At 38.8% G+C, this 21257-nt stretch overlaps 1 protein-coding gene across 3 annotated transcripts in view; it reads left to right on the forward strand.

Moving 5' to 3' along the window:
* ADAMTS9 (ADAM metallopeptidase with thrombospondin type 1 motif 9) overlaps nt 1-21257 on the forward strand; it is a 172196-nt gene that overhangs the window by 79222 nt on the left and 71717 nt on the right. For all 3 annotated transcript variants that reach the window (XM_024245076.3, XM_054551907.2, XM_054551908.2), the window contains 6 exons: nt 1430-1549; nt 4178-4282; nt 4420-4587; nt 6303-6572; nt 11509-11670; nt 14054-14230. In XM_024245076.3, coding sequence (XP_024100844.2) covers nt 1430-1549; nt 4178-4282; nt 4420-4587; nt 6303-6572; nt 11509-11670; nt 14054-14230 — 1002 coding nt within the window. The remainder of the gene's footprint in view (nt 1-1429; nt 1550-4177; nt 4283-4419; nt 4588-6302; nt 6573-11508; nt 11671-14053; nt 14231-21257) is intronic.

A 21257-nucleotide genomic window follows, 5' to 3' on the forward strand; every position in this document is an offset into this window, starting at 1 on the left:
TCATAGTACTCTCTTATAATCTTTTTTATTGCTGTAAGGTCAGTAGACATGTTCCCTCCTTCATTCCTGATATTTAGTAATTGGAGTCTTTTCTCATTTTTTCTTAGTCATTCTAGCTAAAGGTTTATCAATTTTGTTGATCTTTTCAAAAAATCAATTTCTGGTTCTGTTGATTTTTTTCTATTATTCTTCTACTCTCTGTTTCATTTATCTTCATTCTAATCTTTATTATTTCCTTCCTTTTGTTGTTTTTTTGTTTTAGCTTGCTGTTAATTTTTTAGTTCCTTAGGAAGTAAAGTTAGGTTGTGGATTTGAGATCTTTCTTCATTTATTTTTTTTTCTTTATTAGTGTAGGTGTTTGCAACTATAGATTTCCTGTGAACATTGCTTTCATTGCATCTCATAAATTTTCTTATATTCTGCTTTCATTTTAATTTATCTCAAAGTATTTTCTAATATCCCTTATGATTTCTGTTTTGACCTATGGGTTAAGAATATGTAGTTCAGTTTTCACATATTTGTGAATTTTCTAGTTTTTCTTCTGTTACCGATTTCTTGCCTCACTCCATTGTGCTTATGGGATCTCATTCTTTTAAAACATATTCAGACTTGTTTTGCAGCCTAACATATGGTCTCTCTTTAAAAAAGATCCCTGCACATTTGAGAGGAATATGTAGTGTGGTAGGTGGGTAATCAGAAGTGCCAAAATTGAGTGGCTTCTTTTTTTATTAAGCATTCACCTAGTTTCTGCAAGGTTTTGTTTAAATTCCACAGTTCCAAAAAGTTGGTTCCCGTTTTTGCCAGCTTAACAGTTGCTTCAGTGGAGGGACCAATTCTTGGAGCTCCCTAGTCTGCCATTTCTGTGGCATCACTTCCTCTACTTATTGTTTTTAGACTGCTTTTTATAATCTAACAATTTGCCTTTTAGTGGCTACGTTATTTTCCTAACTACCTGTATGCTGTGATATTGAACTTTTGGTTGTTGCATATTTTGGTGGTGTCCAGTTTTTTTGTCTCTTATAAAAATATTGATGCAAACTCCAGTTATTTCTTCAGGATAATTTCCTAGAAGTCAAAAAAAGTCACAGAGCTCTATTAGTTACCTATTTTAGCCACAGCACTCTGCTAGGTAGTGTGAAAGACGTAAAAATGATGGAGATGCAGTCTGCTCCTTCTAGGAGTTCACAGTTAATGAGTTGAACCCCTATAAATATAATTTCAATGGGAGGCAGAAATAATTCCAAGAGTCATTATAATAATGAATCAGTATAATTTGTACAGAGCAGGATTACCCACTTCGACCTAATTGAGCACCAGCCCTCTGGCCTACTGTGATGGAAATATTTCTCTCCTGCAGAATGTTATGGGGAAAGTAAGGGAAAGAGAAAATTTGCTGAATTGTATATACCTTTTGTCCTCCTTCTTCCAGTGCAGTGTCACTTGTGGACAGGGATACCAGCTGAGAGCAGTGAAATGCATCATTGGGACTTATATGTCAGTGGTAGATGACAATGACTGTAATGCAGCAACTAGACCAACTGATACCCAGGTAAATTTCCTTTGTCCAACTCAGTTATTGACTTTGGGGACCAAGGTACCAAACTGCCCAGCTGTTTAGACAAAATTGAAATCCTTTCATAGATAAGTATGTCGGTAGAGCAACTAGTAGATTAATTTATCCAGATTTACCTATATGTTGCATTTATAATCAAATATCTTGTGTCAGTTTTGTTCTTCTCTGGTTATTTGAAGTATGTGTAGTTTTGCTTTTGATTACTATTGGATGATGAATGTTGGGTTTTGGGCTCATTTTCTTAAACTCATATTTCTAAAATAATTTCAGTGTCGTATTCAGTAACTAGTGTCACATGTTCAGGCAGTGATTTGCTGGAGCTAACTTGTACCAGCTCACAAAAGCCAATCGATCAATTTTGCAGGAGTTTTGCAAACTGATTATTAAGTATAACCATTACTAAAAACTGAAAATATAAACCTATAATTAAATATATGGTATTAAAAGCAAAGTTTATAAACACTCAGAATTTAACTTGTACAAGGTACGTATGTGTCTGTATGGTGGTTGTACTATGTAAGGGTGTGCGGCCACATATCTCTCCCCAGCTCTGTGTTCATTGACATCAAGTTCATAGCTTGAAAATGGCCATGATGAGAGTATTTACACCACCGGAATCAGCAAGGGCTGCAATTCAGGGCTTAATTTATTATTTGGTTGATTGGTTAGACTTAAGGAAGTAATGGAGAAAATGTTAATGATGCAGATTAAATGTAAAAGAGTCTTGTGTCTGTAGCAGTTACATTGTGAATAGAACAAAAGGATGTGGAAATATTCTTCTAATATCTGAAAGGTATCTGATTCAGCAAAGACATCTTCCATATCATTGGTCAGTGAGTCAAGTTCTGGCCATACATCTTCATCATTCCACTTTCATCCTACCCTTAAACATAAAGAAAATATCAACTAACATTCATGCCTGAACTATACTCATTTGGCAATTACAAACATAGGTGGGCAACAGTTTCAAAAGTTCAGCAAAAATCGACAAATGTATTCTGTGAGAATCAATTGGCTGTATGGAATTTAAAATAAATAATTGTATATTTTATTGTTATTTCAAAATTGTTATACATCCTTTATATCAGTAAAATTTACAATAAATAAGCATATATATACATATGTATGTGTATGTACATGGATGTAATATGTGTGTGTTTGTGTACACACAATATCTATAAACACACACATCTTTTTTCTCAAGAAGCTGGTGGATAACTACTCACCAGCTTACTATTCTATACGGGCCTTGATTTTGGCATCATGTATGTAAAGAGAATATATAAAGAGAACACTTGAGTTTGCATAGCAGCTTTGCTAATTGCTGACGATGGCATTTGAACCCAGGCTATTCCCAGAACTCACACTCAGAGTGAAGCCCCATGTGGCTGATGTACTATCTCCATCCTGAGCACCCTCAATCTGCTGCCTTTCGAAGGGTGTTGTTAATGGGTAAAGAGTGTTAAAAAAATAAATTAATATGGCAATGCTGTTCATGTTGTCATCATTGATCAATTAACCAACCAACATATGTGACTTATAATAAATATATATTATTTTATTGAAATGTTCCAAATGATGAATGCCTGGAAAATGTTAGCTATGGCATCTAAAGCAATCATGAACTGAGGACTTGGCTGCTCCCTTTCAGATTCAAAATATATTTCCCTTTAAGTTATTCTATTATATCCATTTGACTATGGGATGGCTCCCACCATTGCAGTATGTGGATAATTTCTTCACTTTGTAAAAAGTTCCCTGTGGCTTTCTTTGGACCAAAAACAGAGGAATAGGCAAAGTCTGGAGCCAAGTAACAAAATTTCACATTCCACACATAGATTTTCTAAGGCAAAGATGTCTCAGTCATATTTGACATCAAGCCCCAGCACTTTTGCACTGTGCACAGCGCACTCAGGCATTTGATGAATATGTATTAAATCACAGGGTAATTGCTAACCACTGAGGCTGAGAGTGAATATGAGCAGGTGTGTACTTTTGTTCCTGTTTGCATAACTTGGAATATTACCTGTACACAGATGACCTCAGTTCATAACAGGGACTTCGTCTGCATGATCGAGGGGTATTGTATGAATTCCAGGCATTGGCCAGTTGAATACACCTTTTATATCTACATTTGACATTCTGGGATGCTGATGTTATCTTTAGGCAAACTGGGAAAGCAAGTTCATGATTAGCAAATTCTGATTAAGAAATTAATTGAAATGTGAGAACATCATTTGGCCTTCAGAATTTTAAAACGTTAACAACTAATGATTTTAAAATGATATCCTGCTATTTCATGACTTACATGTCCTTTTACAATATTTTTTCTCTTTTTAGACAAAGGGGTGAATAACTATGGCTTTAAAAATCCTCAAGCTGACCCCTGCCCTTTATTAAGGCACCTACAAAGGGACTAAGATTATATCTCATTTTGCAGTTGAAGACATTGGGACTGAGAGATGTCATGTGACTTGCCCAGATTCACACAGAAATCTGAAGCCTTAGAATTCTTAGCCTTTACACTTTTATCCACCATGACCATTAACTTGAAAGTGCATTGACTTGAAAGTGACTTTGGTTTTTTTCCCCCTTCACATCTAGGACTGTGAATTACCATCTTGTCATCCTCCTCCAGCTGCCCCGGAAACGAGGAGAAGCACATACAGTGCACCAAGAACCCAGTGGCGATTTGGGTCTTGGACCCCAGTAAGAAATAGACTGGGAGAAATGGGGAGGGCAGGATGGGGGCTAATATTCTCAGACATGACTATAGAAAGTGGGCTACTGTCCAGTAAGCAGCCATTCCATGTAACATAACTGCATGATTTTACTCCAACATCCAGTGCTCAGCCACTTGTGGGAAAGGTACCCGGATGAGATATGTCAGCTGCCGAGATGAGAATGGCTCTGTGGCTGACGAGAGTGCCTGTGCTACCCTGCCTAGACCAGTGGCAAAGGAAGAATGTTCTGTGACACCCTGTGGGCAATGGAAGGCCTTGGACTGGAGCTCTGTAAGCCAGTGGATTATTTGGAATTAGGGGAAATGGGGGAAACATTGAGGGGTATGAGGAGTCAGCGGAGGGGGGCGCCACTTGGAAATGTCAATGGGTAATATTTCAGAGCTGGATTTGTCTTATGATTTAAATTGTTCTGCTCCACTTATGTGTAGTTGGCCAAGTGTGCAAGGACTCTTAGCTAAATGTTTAAGGAATGCACACTTTCAAAAAATGGATAAATCGGTTTACAGTCTGCTTGAGTGTCTGTCCTGTTGGGCTGATCAGAAATCCCAGTCTTCACTGAGTCATATTAGTATGCAGTAGGTTTGTAGAGGACCAAAAATGTCAGGAGAGTGAGGGGAAAGGCTCTTACTCTGAGTCTAGATTCCTCCTGCATCCTATGGTCCCTAAAAATCAAGTGGCTCTTGGTTTCCCCTGACAAGAATGGGAAGTGGGAATCCTCATCCAGTGCTGTGAACCTGCCTGCTGTACACCAAGCACCATCTATGGGTTTTTATACAAATAGAACTTTTATCTTTAGGCAGCTTCTGTTTTCTGCCCTGCAAAAAGCCCAGAGTTCAAGAAATAGATTAGTATAGGTGAGGAGAGGGCATAAGAAGAATGGAGATTAATATCTCAATAAATATCATAATATAGAGAGAGAAATTTGAGAGGTGCAATAAAATAGAGCTGTGTAAAAACCCAGACCTTGGCATTTACTTGTTGCATGGCCTTGAGCAATCTGGTTTAAGTCCATGAGTCTCAGTTTGCTCTGCTCTTAAAGAAGACGGAAAAGAATACTACTTTACAGTGCTGTTGTGAGGATTATTTGAGATTATGTACACTAAATGCTTAGCAGAAAGTACTACTCAATAAATAGTATATAATCTCACTCTCACGTCTTGAGCTTCCAAATACTGATCTATGCATCCATTCATCCATCTATCCATCCATCTGTCAGTTCATCTTCTCTAAGATCCATCTGCCTACTCACCAAATATTTGTGAAAACTTGCTAGAGAAAGAGCAATGAAGAATGAATAATAAAGCCCCTACCTTCATGGAGATTATTCCAATGGATGATCCAGTCAATGAACAAATAAGAAAGTATGTAATATAGCAACAGGTACTGATAAGTCCTAGAAAGAAGTCAAGAGGAGAAGTGGAATAGAGAAAGATGGGATGTGCTTTTAGAGAGGGTGGTTAAAAAAGGCCTGACATTGAGCAGGACCTGAGTGAAGTGAGGGAATGACCCATATGGGTATTTAAGTGGTACGGCTAAAGGTGCGGTAGGTATGAAGTCCCTCAGATGGAAGTGTTCTTGGCTTGTTCAGGAAGCATCAGTAAGGCCAGCATAGCTGGAGTGCAGTGAGTGGCGAATGGTAGATGGGTCAAAGGGGTAGTCAGTGGCCACATCCTAAAGGGTCTAGTAGATCGATGTAAGGATTTTGGATATTATTCAAATGAACTGGAAAATCACTGAAAGGAAGGATAGGATTTGACTTTTGTTGTAAAGGGTTATATTTTGTGATTTTGAATACTGAGCTGACAGATTTCTCACTGAAATGGATATGGGATGGGAAAAAAAAGAGAGGAGACAAGGGTAATTCCAAGGTTTTTGGCCTGAGCAATTTGGGAAAGTGGTGGGCCATTTACAGAAATGCACATTCAGGAATTGTCAACCCCTCCACCAAATGACTGACCCTTTCTCTTTCTGAACATTCAACCTAGTGCTCTGTGACCTGTGGGCAAGGTAGGGCAACCCGGCAAGTGATGTGTGTCAACTACAGTGACCACGTGATCGATCGGAGTGAGTGTGACCAGGATTATATCCCAGAAACTGACCAGGACTGTTCCATGTCACCATGCCCTCAAAGGACCCCAGACAGTGGCTTAGCTCAGCACCCCTTCCAAAATGAGGACTATCGTCCCCGGAGCGCCAGCCCCAGCCGCACCCACGTGCTCGGTGGAAACCAGTGGAGAACTGGCCCCTGGGGAGCAGTGAGTATTCCCTGAAGTTTGCTTGCTTCTCTTTCACTTGAGGTTGGGTTTAGGGGAAAAGAGACTAGGAACACCTTTAGAGCATATTTTTTTCTTTACAGGGGATTGACATTGTGCATTTTCATTTGCTTTGAGTAACTTGTAATGGGTTAATTACAGCCCTTGATGATACTGATACTGCCTGCGTCCACCTATAAGCTGTCTTGATTGGGTGGAGAAAAGGGATATCGTGGCTAGGTGATACGATCACGTGTCCTCCTGGAGGTACTGTAAATACCATCATGATTCATCCTGGAGGCCACAGGCAGCTCATACCTGTAGGGGAATTAAGAAGACAGATAAACTTTTCTGAAAGGGAATTCTTAATGAAAGTCACTTTCCTTTCTACTATTTTCCAGAAGGGTGCAGTCTCAAAGTGGCATGGTTGCTGTGTAATTTGTAGTAGTAGGTCATTGTCCTGGATTAGGGGGAAATACTAGCCTAGGTAAGATTTGTGCTTAGGAGAGACGTACCGTAACCTTAAGGTTATCAGCACAATCTCTGAGGGAAGATGCCTAGGTTTGATCCAAAGACTTACACTTTTAAATTTGGGGACCTTCTGCAGGTCCCTTCTCCTCTTTGAGCCTCAGTTTTCTTATCTGTAAAATGAGGATAACAATAATTCCTGCTTTCTTGGGTTGCTGTAAGAATTAAATAAGATGATGCAAATAAAGTGCTTTGCACCCCGCCTGCCACAGAGTGAGAACTTAATAAATGTTGACAGTTGTCTTTATTATTATTATCATTGTCCTTCAAATTAGGAAGGCCTTGACAAATATCTGATATCAAAAGAAAAGTATGCTTTGGAATGTTTTAAAGATTTTACTAAATAATTAAAAAAAAATATGCAGTGCAATACCAGACATGTTAAATGGAACTGCAGGAGGGGGAGGGTTTTAAAGGACCTGGGTAGGGATGTAGTTAGGTGTTTACTAATTATTCAGGGGTCTTCTTTTTAATTGTTTACTATTAGTTTCTTTCTAGTACTGCTAATTCTGTTTAATTGTTTCTGGGCTAAAAAGAATTAGAAGGAAGCTGTCTGTTTCCCACCGCGGTTATGTTTCAGTAAATTAGATGTACTTTCTGATGAATACTAATTAGCCACTGAGCATTTGCACCCACTGTCTTTGCTGGTTGTGTGCAGAACAGCTGCCAAGTTGCCCAAGACCCTCGCTATCCCATCCCCCTCTCTTGCTTTCCACTTTTGGGCTTCCTTTGCCTAGATTAGAAGAGGTTTCAGCTCTGAGAAAGTAAAAGGTGATCCAGGGAAGTAATCACCAAGTGTCTCATGGTTTTTCCTTGTTGACAAAATTCAAGGCTCACACATGGGTAGTCTAATGATAGCGCTAGGATTTAAAGAAAGCGTTTTAGTGCTATGCTTATTTAGGACTACATTTGGATATGATGCATTCCTTTAAGATTGAATGATTCTGCCCTTGGGCAGAGCTCCCAATTAGGGAGGATTAGGTAAGCTTTTTGTGGCGATGGGTAATACCATTCTTTTCCTCATTGTGCCTGTTTTTTGTTTGGATATTTTTTCCCCTAAGTTAAGTGAGGCTGAAGCTGGACAATGTGATTTTCAGCCCTAGCTTGACGTGTCTGACCTACTCCCAGGAAGATGAAGGATGTACGTCATCTTTGCATTGCATTGCATGGTACACAAACTGTACATGGTCTTCCTGCCTTCCATGGCAGAAAAGGCGGCGAAGTGTTACAAACACTGGGGAATGGGAATCAAGTTTTTCAGTGGTTTCTGGAGTAAGAATTTCATTTTATAATAGATTTCTGTATACACTTGAGCAAGGTGTGTTACCAACTAGGAGTTTTGCAAAAAAAAAAAAAAAAAAAGAACAGAAACTGACTCAAGTGAAAGAAAAACAAACAAAGCTGTTCATTTAGCTGCAGTAGGGACAGGGACCAGAGCATCTTCAGGGCTCTATCTCAGGGGCTGGCAAGTTTTGTCTGCAGAGGGCCAGATAGTAAATCTTTTCGGCTGTGTGAACCATACAGTCTCTGTCACAGCTAATCAGCTGTGTGTTGCAGCACAAAAGCAGGCATAGACAATATGTAAATAAGTGGGCATGGCTCTGTTCCAATAAAACCTTATTTCTAAAAACAGGTGGCCGCACACATTTGGTCTTTGGGCTGTGGCTTGCCAACCCTTGATCTAGATAGAGGGGTAACTAAGGGATAATTTCTTTAGAGAGTTTCTGTCTTAATGAATCTCTTTTAAGCCTATGCCACTCTTGAGTTATTCTGCTGAGGATTCAAATTCCCAGGAAAGTCCGGTTGCCCACCTCTGACCACAATAGGGCAGAGTGTCTTAATTGATAGACCAAGATGGCATCTGCCATGGGGAGGAATGTTTTCTTAAAGGAAATTGGGCTGCCAGATGTAAGGAAAAGGATGTTGATTTGAGCAGGTAGAAAAAAACAAATGTCTATCACCCTTTGCTTCTCTAAAGGCCATTCTCCTTTATTTTGTCCATTGTGGATGACAAATTTCAAGTACGTTTTACTAATAGATTCAAAGTTTGTTCAAATAAATGTTTACCTAAGAAAATGTTGTCATTTAAAGAGGACAGGGATTTTGTTAACAAAGTCCAGACTGAAAGTCTGCAACATGGAGGAATGGAACTAAGAATCCCTGTTAATCAAATAATGGCAAAATTAGACCTGGAGAAAGGTTATGTACAATACTTCATCTGTCTGTGGGAGTATAAAGACCCAAGCAGGCTCAGGATTCAGACAGCTCAAGAATGTGCAGTGCAACTGCTTGGCCCAAGCTGAGAGCTATCACCAGCACTTCAGTTGGATTCTCAGTAGGAAGCATCCAGTCACTCCCTGGGTGGCCAGTGGATTGCTTGGCCATGGATCAGGTGTTCATCCTTGCACCCATCAGCCGTATTGGAGAGAGAATACCATGGAGTTTCTAGAGCTGTTCCTTCCAGAATCTTTAACTGGACCAGGTAGCAAATCCTGTGACCAGCACTATGGAGGATAATAGGGACACAAGTTAAAACACTGAGCCTTTCCTCGAGGAGTGTGCCATTTTACTGGGGCAGTAAAGCTGATAGGTGACATAATAAAGGAATGATACAAGATTATATTATCAAGGAGAAAACTCAAGGACCAAGATATAGATGACAAATCTATTTATACCATGAAAGGCCCTTCCTAACATTTTAAATTCTGGTCCCCAAACAAAGCTAATTAAAATAATAGTTCTCTGTTTTTTATTATGTACTGAGCTGCTTAAAAGTAGGAAGGTAGGAAGTAAGGCCAGGCATGGTGGCTCACTCCTGTAATCCCAGCATTTTGGGAGGCTAAGACAGGAGGATTGCTTGTGGTCAAGAGTTCGAGACCAGTTGGGCCAACATAGTTAGACCTTGTCTCTACGAAAAATTTTAAAAATTTAGCCAGGTGTGGTAGTGTGCACCAACGGTCTCCAGCTATGCAGGAGACTGAGGTGGGAAGATTGCTTGAGTTGAGAGGTTGAGGCCATAGTAAGCTGTGATCGCACCACTGTTTTCTAGCCTGCGTGACAGAGCAAAACCCCACCTCAAAAAAAAAAAAAAATAGGAAATGAATATTTTGAGATTTAGAGTAAGTATACCAGAATCCTCAAAGATAAAGGTAACATTTTTATAACTTGAAAAATACCTAAATATTTTCTCAAGAGGAACTAATAAATCTGTTATCCGGCTCTACATTAAAAAATTAAACCCAATATAAAATGAAAGTGTAGGTACTGATTTAAAAACACTTATAATTTGACCAGCATGGGCAGGGAAATTAACAGTGGTCCAGTTCAATAAGCAGCAAAATGTATTCACATCTTGATATGGAAGAAGCTGACCAGCAAGAAGCAATGTTTGATAGAGCCTATTTTGAAATAACACTGATAAGAGCTACGATTAGCTAGAAAGCAAAAATCAGCCTTCAGAACCTGGAACTAACAAGATGCTTGCAAATGCAGTTTGAGTCTTGATAAATCACGAGAAATACATTGCTTTGTGGACCAGATGATTATTTTATAGGCAAACTGATTTTACAAGGGTCAGAGTAAAGGACACTAGCAAACATTTTGGGTTTAAAAAGATAAGGAAGTTATGGAAAGAAGAAAACACTTCAGGTGTAAATAAGTGAGCTATGAAAAGCTTGTATGGGAAATGAAATGAAATGCAAACATTACACCATGACAAACCATGAAAGAGAGGGTATTAGGCTGAAAGTGCAGCCACAGAGAGGTTTGTCATGATGAAATTCAATTAAGTTATTGGGGAAGTAAAAAATAAATAAGTCTTACTACCATTAGCCACCGAAGTTCAGGCTGTTGTAAAGAGAGAGAAAGGAACATTTTATCTGCTAGGAAATGATGTCTAAATGACATTCCGTGATGTTTTCCTGGAGTAATTGAATGAGTTCATACAGAAGCTTAATTTCAACAACTGGCAATTCATTAAGCATGTAATTTGACTTCTGTGTTGAAAGGGAAATCAAATATTGGTTCTAAATAGGCACTTGAAGTTTTGAAAAGAATTTCCAAGTAAATTGGTGTCCATCAACACCTCTGTACCTCTTAGAGATGCAGAGGGGATAAAGACAGTAAGTGGCCTGCTTTGGAAGTCACACTAGGCATTTATGGAACCTCTGTAGAGGGCCTGAGGCACGTCGGAAGAGAAGACACATTTCTGCCCTCCAGGTGTGTCTATAGGATGTGTACTTGAAACAGCCCCACAATGGGGAAGTTCTTGGGTTTTCCTGATTGCTTTTTGTCCTTCATGGATGACTTGAGAATGCTTTTCAGCACATTTGTCTTAACCTTTCAACCAGCTGCTTTTATGTCCCTAAGATGGAGATTGAGTGGGGATTAACTTGTCGACTGATGTGTTTAGTGTTCCAGTACCTGTGCTGGCGGATCCCAGCGGCGTGTTGTTGTATGTCAGGATGAAAATGGATACACCGCAAATGACTGTGTGGAGAGAATAAAACCTGATGAGCAAAGAGCCTGTGAATCCGGCCCTTGTCCTCAGTGGGCTTATGGCAGCTGGGGAGAGGTGAGAGTGAACTATCCGTCTATAAATACAGAGGAATTGTGTTAACTAAACTGTATTTATCATTCAGATTTTAATTTCAGGAAGAAGAACTAGCTCTAGTAGAAGCTTCTGGGGTGGGGATTAACTAGGAAACCTGTCATCTTAAATTCTGGACTATTTTAAAGTGTTCCTATTACCACTAAGAGACAGTTTGGGTACACAGGTGAGGAAAATTAGGTGAGAATACAGATAAATACTGGTTTAAGTTATTTGTTCACCTCTGATGAATAAAAAATAGATGCTTTTAAAGTGATTGAAAATATGTGTTAAATCAGTCCATGGAAGTCTTACCCTCTTCTTCATAGTTTTGGGGTGTTTGTGTTATGCCCTGTTCCCATGGCATAATGTCTCCCAACATTCCAAGTCCCTAATGAAGCCAGATTGAATAGGTGTTATAATTCCTATGAAAGATGATGTATTTTTATTGCAGAAGTGAGTAGTTAGCTGTGTTTTCTCAAATATGGAATCCTTTAGCTGCTACCTTTTCAGGGTTGCCTGTGACGACTGATAAGGGGCAACTTAGTATTGGAAGCCGAGAAAACCGTGTCCTGTTCCCAGCTCTGGCTCTTAAAAGTTTTGTGACCTTGGCAAATAATGTAGTATCTTTGCCAAATATTTATATCCTCATCTGTAAATAAGGATAGTAATAGCACCAACTTCTTAGTATTTATGACCATGATATGAGGTAGTATCTGTCAAATGTGTAGCACATAGCCTTTAATCAGTTAACTGCTACTATAATGTAATAATTAATGTTAAGAATAATTATTAATAATACTGTGATTAAGTGGGGGTTTGAGCCCCTATTATACATAGGGCCTAGATGCTTATTGTTTTGTGTTTAATTAACTAAGAATATATCTCTCTATTCTTGAATCCACAGGGAGAGCACATATTTAAAGTTTGTTGAGTTGTTCTGTCTTGACTATAACATTTATCAAATAAAACACGAGAAATAACACTTTGGAGGTCCCAGTGCCAAGGGGGGAAAAAGACAAATGAGATTGATGGGCATGTTAGTCCACATCCTTGGCTGAATGAAATCACGTGTCCACATTTCATGGTTTCAGCCATATAACCTAGTAGTCATAGGCAGTCATAACGGGATTATTGTTGACTTTCATTGACAGTTATGTCATTCTGGAGAGCTTTGAGAAGGGAGAGAAAAGGGAATGAGGCTTTGTGACTCATGTATTGTGGATTTCCCAAAACCTCCTCGCAAAGTTCTGTCCTGTGGGGCCTGTGATTAAGCTTCTGTAATTGGATTCAAGCCAGGAGAGTACACGAACTTGCTGGGATGCTTTGCTGTCAGCACAGACCAGATCATTCCAAATTCTGTGGGAGATCTGGCCTTGACACAGCAGGGAAACCAAATGTCAGTGTTGCTGGATTTGAGCGGAGGAGCACTGTCCAAGAAATACAGTGTGTTCCTGCCTCAGAAGTTTAGATCTAGCCAGGAGTCAGAACCTTATCCAGTGTTCCCACCACGCTGTTTATTCATCCGAGAGGAAAGTCATAGTTGTCCTCACATTCAGAGATACAGTAAAATAGGTTAGTGTCATAAAAGCCTATGGAGATGGGAGTCAGAGAACAGCCAAGGATTGGTGACAGCTTCTTAGAAGTTGCCAGAAAATAGAACCGGTTAAGTCATTATCTCCTTTGTTTGGTATTGGGTAGTTTTTGTTTGTTTATTTTTGTTTTGGTTTGGTTTGGTTTGGTATTTCTCAAAGAATCTTTGTTGGGAGGCCGAGGTGGGAGGATCATGAGCTCAGGAGATCGAGACCATCCTGGCTAAAACGGTGAAACCCCGTCTCTACTAAAAATACAAAAAATTAGTCGAGTGTGATGGCACATGCCTGTAGTCCCAGCTACTCCGGAGGCTGAGACAGGAGAATCACTTGAACCTGGGCAGCGGAGGTTGCAGTGAGCCGAGATCGTATCACTGCACTCCAGCCTGGGTGACAGCAAGACTCCGTCTCAAAAAAAAGAAAGAATCTTTGTTACTTGCTAACAGATTGGCCTTGATCGAGTTAATTAACCTCCCTTCACCTTAATTGCTTCATATATAAGATGGGACAAATAATTACACTCCTCTTGATTAGATAATATATGCAAAAGCCCTCAGTGCAAGTGAAGAGAAAGCACTTAATCACTAATACCTGACATTAAGGTAGGAGAGCCTTGGTCTGTTTTACGTATCACTATTAGTAATTCACCTTGGTTCTGTCAGAGGCTTACCTTGCCCAATGCCGTAATTGAGTTTGGCCAAGAAATTAGGGAGAAAGAAAATTTGTCATTGGCCTTTCAGACAAAATAACTGCAGCCTTCCTTTTCCTTCTTCCAGTGCACTAAGCTGTGTGGTGGAGGCATAAGAACAAGACTGGTGGTCTGTCAGCGGTCCAACGGCGAACGGTTTCCAGATTTGAGCTGTGAAATTCTTGATAAACCTCCTGATCGTGAGCAGTGTAACACAAATGCTTGTCCACACGACGCTGCATGGAGTACTGGCCCTTGGAGCTCGGTACGGCCCTAACTATTCATGTTTGTTAACCAAACTATCTAATTCCAAGGTATTCTGGGGCACTCCTCTGCGGCAGATAATTGTCACACTTACAAGGGCATCCCAGAAACTCTGCTATAAATAGTCTATTATTTTCTCCATATTGGCGCATAATAGAATTAACTTTTTATGATATTGCGAAAGTGACTTTACAGAATAAGTGTACCTCATACAGGACCTGGTGCCAAGAAGTAGCTGCCTTTTCTTAGCCTAAGTACACACACACACACACACACACACACATACATAGTGATTTTAACAGACAACTCAATAGCACACATTCTTTCCTTTTCTAAGCTATAGTAGTTTTGACTTTTTGGGAAAGATACCTGCTTATTGAGGCCAAAGCAATTTTTCTTCAGTGACAGTAATTTGCCTTTGTGACTCGGGTACAGCTCTGAACATAATTTTTACAAAGTCTGTGCCCACAAAATAGACTAAAATCATTTAAAAATGCAAAAGACCAAAAATGGAACAGGTGACCTGGTGCCTTTTATGGTGTCGGAAATGTTCTCTCTCTTGCACAGAGACAGGAAGCCTGTTTGGGACCATTTTTTGCTTTGGTCCTAGTCTTCCTTTGCTATCTGCTTAGCCAGCAGCTGACATGGTGAGACAGGTTTGCCACTGTAAATATGATGCAAACTTCTGGGGCAGCTCTTGGCAAACAGAAGGATCAGCTGTGTCAAAACAATACTTTGGCTAAGTTGTGCCCATAAGCTGTGGAGCCGTTAGGGCTGTTTCATGTAAATAGAGTAAAAATGATCCTGTAAATACATTAATTGCACTGAAGCTGAATTTAGTATTATATTAAGTCATATCCAGAATGTTTTTTTTACCCAATATGGTTCTCAGAAGTCTTAACCATCCCTGAAACCAGCTAAAGAGCAGATTAAGTGAAGTGACATGGTTAATACCTGTTGACGTTTCTAAGAGTTAAGGGTTTCAATGGCTGGGGTCGTGTCTGCAGGTGTAACACTAACTATATACTCACCATACTTTGTATTAAGTAGAAATCTAGAAGAATTTGGAGCATTATCTCCACTGGTACTATTTAGCTGGACTATAATTATTTTCTTCCAGAACTTAGAAATGCCACTCTGAGTCAGAGAGCTCTGGTCTGTTCTATCTCTAGTCAGTTCACTAGAAGCATTTTCCCTGCAATAGTGGCACCTTTCCCAAATGAACATTTTTGAAGATCAGAAATAACCTTAGAATGTCAGGAACATCTTCTGACATTCCCAACTTCCCTCATCTCCTATTATATATTATTTTTCATGAAATTCCGTCTTAAGCTCATTGTATTTTCACCCAGTTCACTCGACCAACAGCAATACCAGTACCAGAGTTATGTTTTAGAAAGTCTACTAGCTCTCCACAAAGTCGTAGTTCATTAATTTTGACCAAAAACAAAATCTCTTAACCCTTAGGAAGAAACACACAAGCCTATTTATTGCATGTTCTTGTGGTTTGGTGAAAAAAAGAAACCTGCATTTCCCTTCCCAGACTCAATTCCATTGATCATCTCAGTTCCATTGATTATTCTATATTTACCTCTCCAGGAAGAATTATTTGGGAAAACAGGGGGAAAAACATAAGTCTTAGAGAATTATAAATTAATTTCCATGGTATTTGCTTCCTTAAACACTTTCTAAATACGCTAAATTTCTTTTTACACAGGATCACTACCCTCCCCCGCAGATATTTTAAGAGCATAAATGCTTAAATTTTAAAACATGAACTGCTAATTATTGTAACTGAAGACATAAGGTTTATTTCATGTAGTTGTTCTCCTTGGGCCTGCACACAGTTTTCTGAAACACAGGAAGAGAGAGAGAGAGAGAAAGAAATTATAATGCTCTAGTATGCACAGAAGCAAGTGCATGCATTTTTAAAATCATTTTGCTGCCTATATGATTTCAATGGTTTCTTTATAAAGTGATCATTATTCAAATATGTGTTTAAAAGCCTCTACAGTCTAAGAGCAAGGCCACTTCTGCAAGGCTTTTAATTGTGATCTTAAAAAATTAAATCAAAAGCATTTTATTTAAATAGATATCTTTGTAATATATTACTTTTCCTAAATATATGTGTGAGAGGGCAGTCTTTCAGATTCTTACTGTAGAATTTTGATTTTAATTGTATGTTTATTTCTGTGGATGCTTTGGTATAATATCTTAGTAATTCCAAATGTAAGCATACCTCAGTAATGGTGTTAATAGCCATAAAGCCACTTCCATGGTGCTTCATCATTGTAACTGACGGTGAAACTAACAACAATTAAAAGTATGTTGGAGGTGCTAACATGTTGCTTTCAACAGAAAGCAACTTAGATTTATTAGAGACCAAGGGTAGCAATTAGTCCTTCTGCCTGGTTGCTTTCTCTCTCCCAGTACTCCCATGCATTAGATGATGTCAAGAAGCAACTGCTGCTGTGTGAATTAGCCTTCTCCAAGGTCAAAATGGAGGTAGCCTACTTCAACACTTGTTACTAAAGAGCAGTATCTAGGAAAGAAACCCCAAATCACTATTAATATAGCTTCCAGCATCCCTAAAATGAAACTTCTGTGAACCTAGGGTTTAAGTCCCCATCTTAGATCAGCCATTGGTTCTGGCTCAAGTCATTGCGGATTTAAGAATCATGATGGTGAGAAATATCTTCCAGAAATTCAACCTTTTCTACCCTTTTTTAAATGGGCCTTTGGACTCTTTTTTGGGTAATGTTTCTTTTTGAAATAAGGTTCTTTTTTTTGAGACAGAGTCTTGCTCTGTTGCCCAGGCTAGAGTGCAGTGGTGCGATCTCGGCTCACTGCAACCTCCTCTTCCCGGGTTCAAGCGATTCTCATGCCTCAGCCTCCCAAGTAGCCGGGATTATAGGTGCCCACAACCACTGCTGGCTAATTTTTGTATTTTTAGTAGAGACGGGGTTTCGCCATGTTGGCCAGGCTGGTTTCAAACTCGTGACTTCAGTTGATCCGCTGCCTTGGCCTCACAAAGTTCTGAGATTACAGACATGAGCCACCACGCCCAGCCTGAAATAAGGTTCTTAAACTCACATGCCTTTCAGTTGACTCCTGCAGTCAGTCCCAGGAGGACACTAAGTAGTCAATGCATATGTCCTATGACTAGAGGAGTAAATTGGAAGGAGAGCTCTATACTGTCAAACCACAGCAGAAAGTAGGCTAAAAATCCAGAGCATTCGAGAGAAAGCTAATTCATCTAGATAATCACAGATTAAAAGTCTGCTAGGTGATACCATGTATCCAAGATGGGTCTTCGGTGTTCCTTTGTGCGTTGCCCTGTCAACCTGCTTGCTGATCACCTTGGAAACTGTGCTTCTCCTTAGGAGAAATTGCTTGTTTGGGTTTTTCATGACAAACCTAAAAATGTTCTCTGAGCCTTGCTTTAGGTGCATTGGAATAATGCTTGTCGACCCAAATAATGAGAATTTATGAGCTCACGAAGGAATTATGCTTTTGTTTCTGCCTGGCTAACTTATGAATTTTTGTCTACCTCATTTTCGTATTAAAGTTTGCAGCTTCTGTAGGTAGGAAGAGAAAATGTTTGATACCAGTATTTTATAACCTCACTGCTTCTCTCCCTAGAAGAAATAAAGATTGTAAATATCACTACCATATTTTCTAAACACAGTTTTAAGCAGCCACACCTAGAATTTTCTGAATATTTTGAGCAGTACAGATTTATATGTGTTATATAATAAAGCATATTTATTTTTTCATGTTATTTAATTTTATATACAATGTTTTAAAAATCAGTGTTTATCAGCAGACTGTAAAGGCAAGTAGGCTCTGTGGATTAGAAATGAATGTATATGTTTCTTTTGGTTTTAAAAAGATACATTTTAATTTTGTAAATTCCCTCCAACCTGTACAACCCCTCCCTCAAATCTGAATAGCCAAGTATCTAGCTTTGTGTAATTAGACAGCTTCAAGTATGTATTTTAAAGAGATACTATAAAAACATATTTCTGAGTTGGAAATGATGCTTAGATTTATAAACAAAAATATATGAGGCTTAACATTTTGTTGGGTATTTTTTCTTTTCTAATACTGTTGTCCTGAGTTATTGAGTCTCAACTATGAAATATGCATGCTCCATTTATTGAATTTGTAGATAATGATAAATTATAGCCAGAAGACAAAGGTGATTGGAAGAAATGGTTCTGAACACATAAGAGACAGCTAGGTACAGGAAAAAGCAAACCTAATGTGCATAAATTTGATTACACTTTATTCTGTGTGTTCAGATAACTGTAAAAGGCTTACAGCATTTGTCAATTTTGTTATTTGTTCACTGCAATACATTTCAGAAAGCATTTCTTATTGAAGGAAAATAAAATACTAAAACAACTACCTTGGAAGTTTCAAGAGAGCCTACCCTTTTCAAAAAAAACCTAAATCATAAAAATGACCCAGAGGCCTATTGATGATACCTCATCCTCCTCCTGAGCCTCCTTTTTGCAGTATAGGTTATTATGGTACTCATGGGTGAAAGGACCAAGGTAAGGAGGGTCCCTATATGAGTTAGAGTTTATTTTTAATAAGGTGAGAAATAAGATAACTTCTCCAAAGAAAATGAAGATAACAATAGCTAACATTTGCTGTGTGTTTACTGTGTAACAAGCCAAATTAAGCAAATACACATTACATTAACCCTCTTGTTTTAACCCATGAGGGAGGTGCTGTTAGGAACCATTTGACTAGCAGATAATCTACTTCAGTGATAGGACCTCATTGTTAGGGTACTGACTATTAATCTTGTCTTGGCAGAAAGAAACAACCTATGTTCAGAATGAACTTTTAGGTTCCTGTCTATATTCCATAAAGGATGTGCCTAAAACTCAAACTTCATTTAGCCTCAACATTATTTAGCTAATTATGACATTGTCCATTTGGTTCCAGCAAAAGAAAATCCAAATTCATTCCTGTTATTGGTAAATTCCCATAACCAGCAATTACAAAAGCTTCCAACAACTGTTGTTTAGGGAATGGCAAAATATTCCTCTCTTTCATTTTACGGATACATTTTTAGCCAGATTAGGAGGATGCTATCAAGATTTTGACTATAAGGAATATCACATTAAATGCATATGTATTTTTTATAAATATGATACTTTTACTGCAATGAAGGCATGTTTAAACATATTGCTAGCATCTTTAAAAAACAAGAGCCACATTAGTTGGCTGTATCAGTATGGAGTATAAAAAATAAGATAGTTTTTTGTGGAGCAAAGTGTTATGACATATGAATTTACAAAGTTTACCTTAGTTCTGTGTAGCATTCATCTCTAATGTGTTCAGAACAACCAAAATACTTGCCTGCATCTATTTCACTGGAGACAAAACTTAGCAGGCTTTTAATAATCTTTTTTCAGTATTTACAGAGATTGTATGCCTATGAAAGACTGATCCTGCCTTCTGATGCTATTTTGTGGTAGCTTGACAGGTTCTATTTTCATGGATTTAAAAAGTCCACATAGTGTTATTGGACTCTGAGGAGGAGTACAGGTCCTCTCCCTCACTCCTGTTGTGGAGTTGCCCTTCTGGAATGGAAAGAAATAGAAACTTTGGAATGTGGAGTGGGAGGTAGAGGTTGAGTCCAAGCATAATTGGCTAGGAGGGAATCCTGGCGATTAGTGATGGCAGTTGAGGAAGATTTATTTTAATGCCAAGGGTTGGGGGTTGGGGCAGAATAAAAAAACTCTGGGTTGTTTCTTTAAAAAAAAAAAAATCAATTTTTAACAAATACTTTCTAAGTGCCTGCTGTAGGCCAGGGACTGTTCCAGGTGCTAAGGATACAGCAGTGAATAAGTTAGAGCTCTTTGTTCTAATTGAGCAAGAGAAATTTTAGTATTAAATGAATACTAAACACATGTAATTAAAGAACTGATACTTTGGTTTTCCTGGCAGCTTCACCACCACCATAAAAATAAAAATACAACTTGCTATTAGGGTAGGTACCTTCATGGATACTGCTGATGTTTATTCAGTAAGTATAAATTAGCAATTTTATCTTTGCTTTTAAATGTGCAACTGGCCAGTCATTTTAAGTGACAGATGCTGCCTGGCTGATGGCACAGAACTTTTAAAAACCTCCTATCGGAGAATATGCTTCCAATCACCATTCCATTAGAACCCAAATGTGAGTTCAGTGGTCTAAGAGCCAGGATGAGTGGAGAACCTAATCTGCCTTCTCCCTGCTGGGTCCTTGGCCTCCATACAAGGTGGAGAGTTGTGGTCTGAGGGTACTTTTTCCCTTTGTTATTTAATGGGTACCAGTTAAAAGATGTGGAATGTGCAGATCTCCACACCATCTTCTTTGCTTGTTGCTGTTGTTTTATCTAAAGTGGGATCATTGTCATGAATGGTTTTAACAACCATAACCTCTCTTTCCTGAAATTTATAAAACAGAAAATTGGCAGCCAAGGAAAGCGTGTCCGGGGGTAGTATGGAAGATGACTCATGTAGGCTGAACCCAGAAATCCATCACTCTTAGCAAGATCTGCATCCCCTTTCTCTTATGAGGAAGAGCTTATGCCTTGGCCAAAAGAATCTAGTAGCTTTCTGCAGCGATGTAAATGTTCTGTATTTTTGCCTTCCTTTATGGATGCCACTAGTCACATGTGGTTAATACTGAGCACTTGAAACATGGTTAAGTGACAAGGAAACTGCGTTTTTAATGTAATTTTTTAATTACTCTAAATAGCTACCTGTCGCTGGTGGCTACCGTATTGGACAGGGCAACCTCAGGCAACAGGACATCTCTAACAATTAATAATAAACTAGCAAAGAAATCAATAAATTTATAAAAATAAATTGGGGAGAAAAACCCTATTCCACATGTAAGGGGTCCCCACATAGGATGCCCATGCATCCAGTGATTAGCATTCTCTTGCCTTTCTTGTGTTTTGTGCCTTTATTTTGGAAAACTTCAGTGGGTGTTCCTTGACAGCTGGGCATTAGAAAATGCA

This window comes from Pongo abelii, chromosome 2, assembly GCF_028885655.2.
Source record: "Pongo abelii isolate AG06213 chromosome 2, NHGRI_mPonAbe1-v2.0_pri, whole genome shotgun sequence".
Taxonomy (NCBI): domain Eukaryota; kingdom Metazoa; phylum Chordata; class Mammalia; order Primates; family Hominidae; genus Pongo; species Pongo abelii.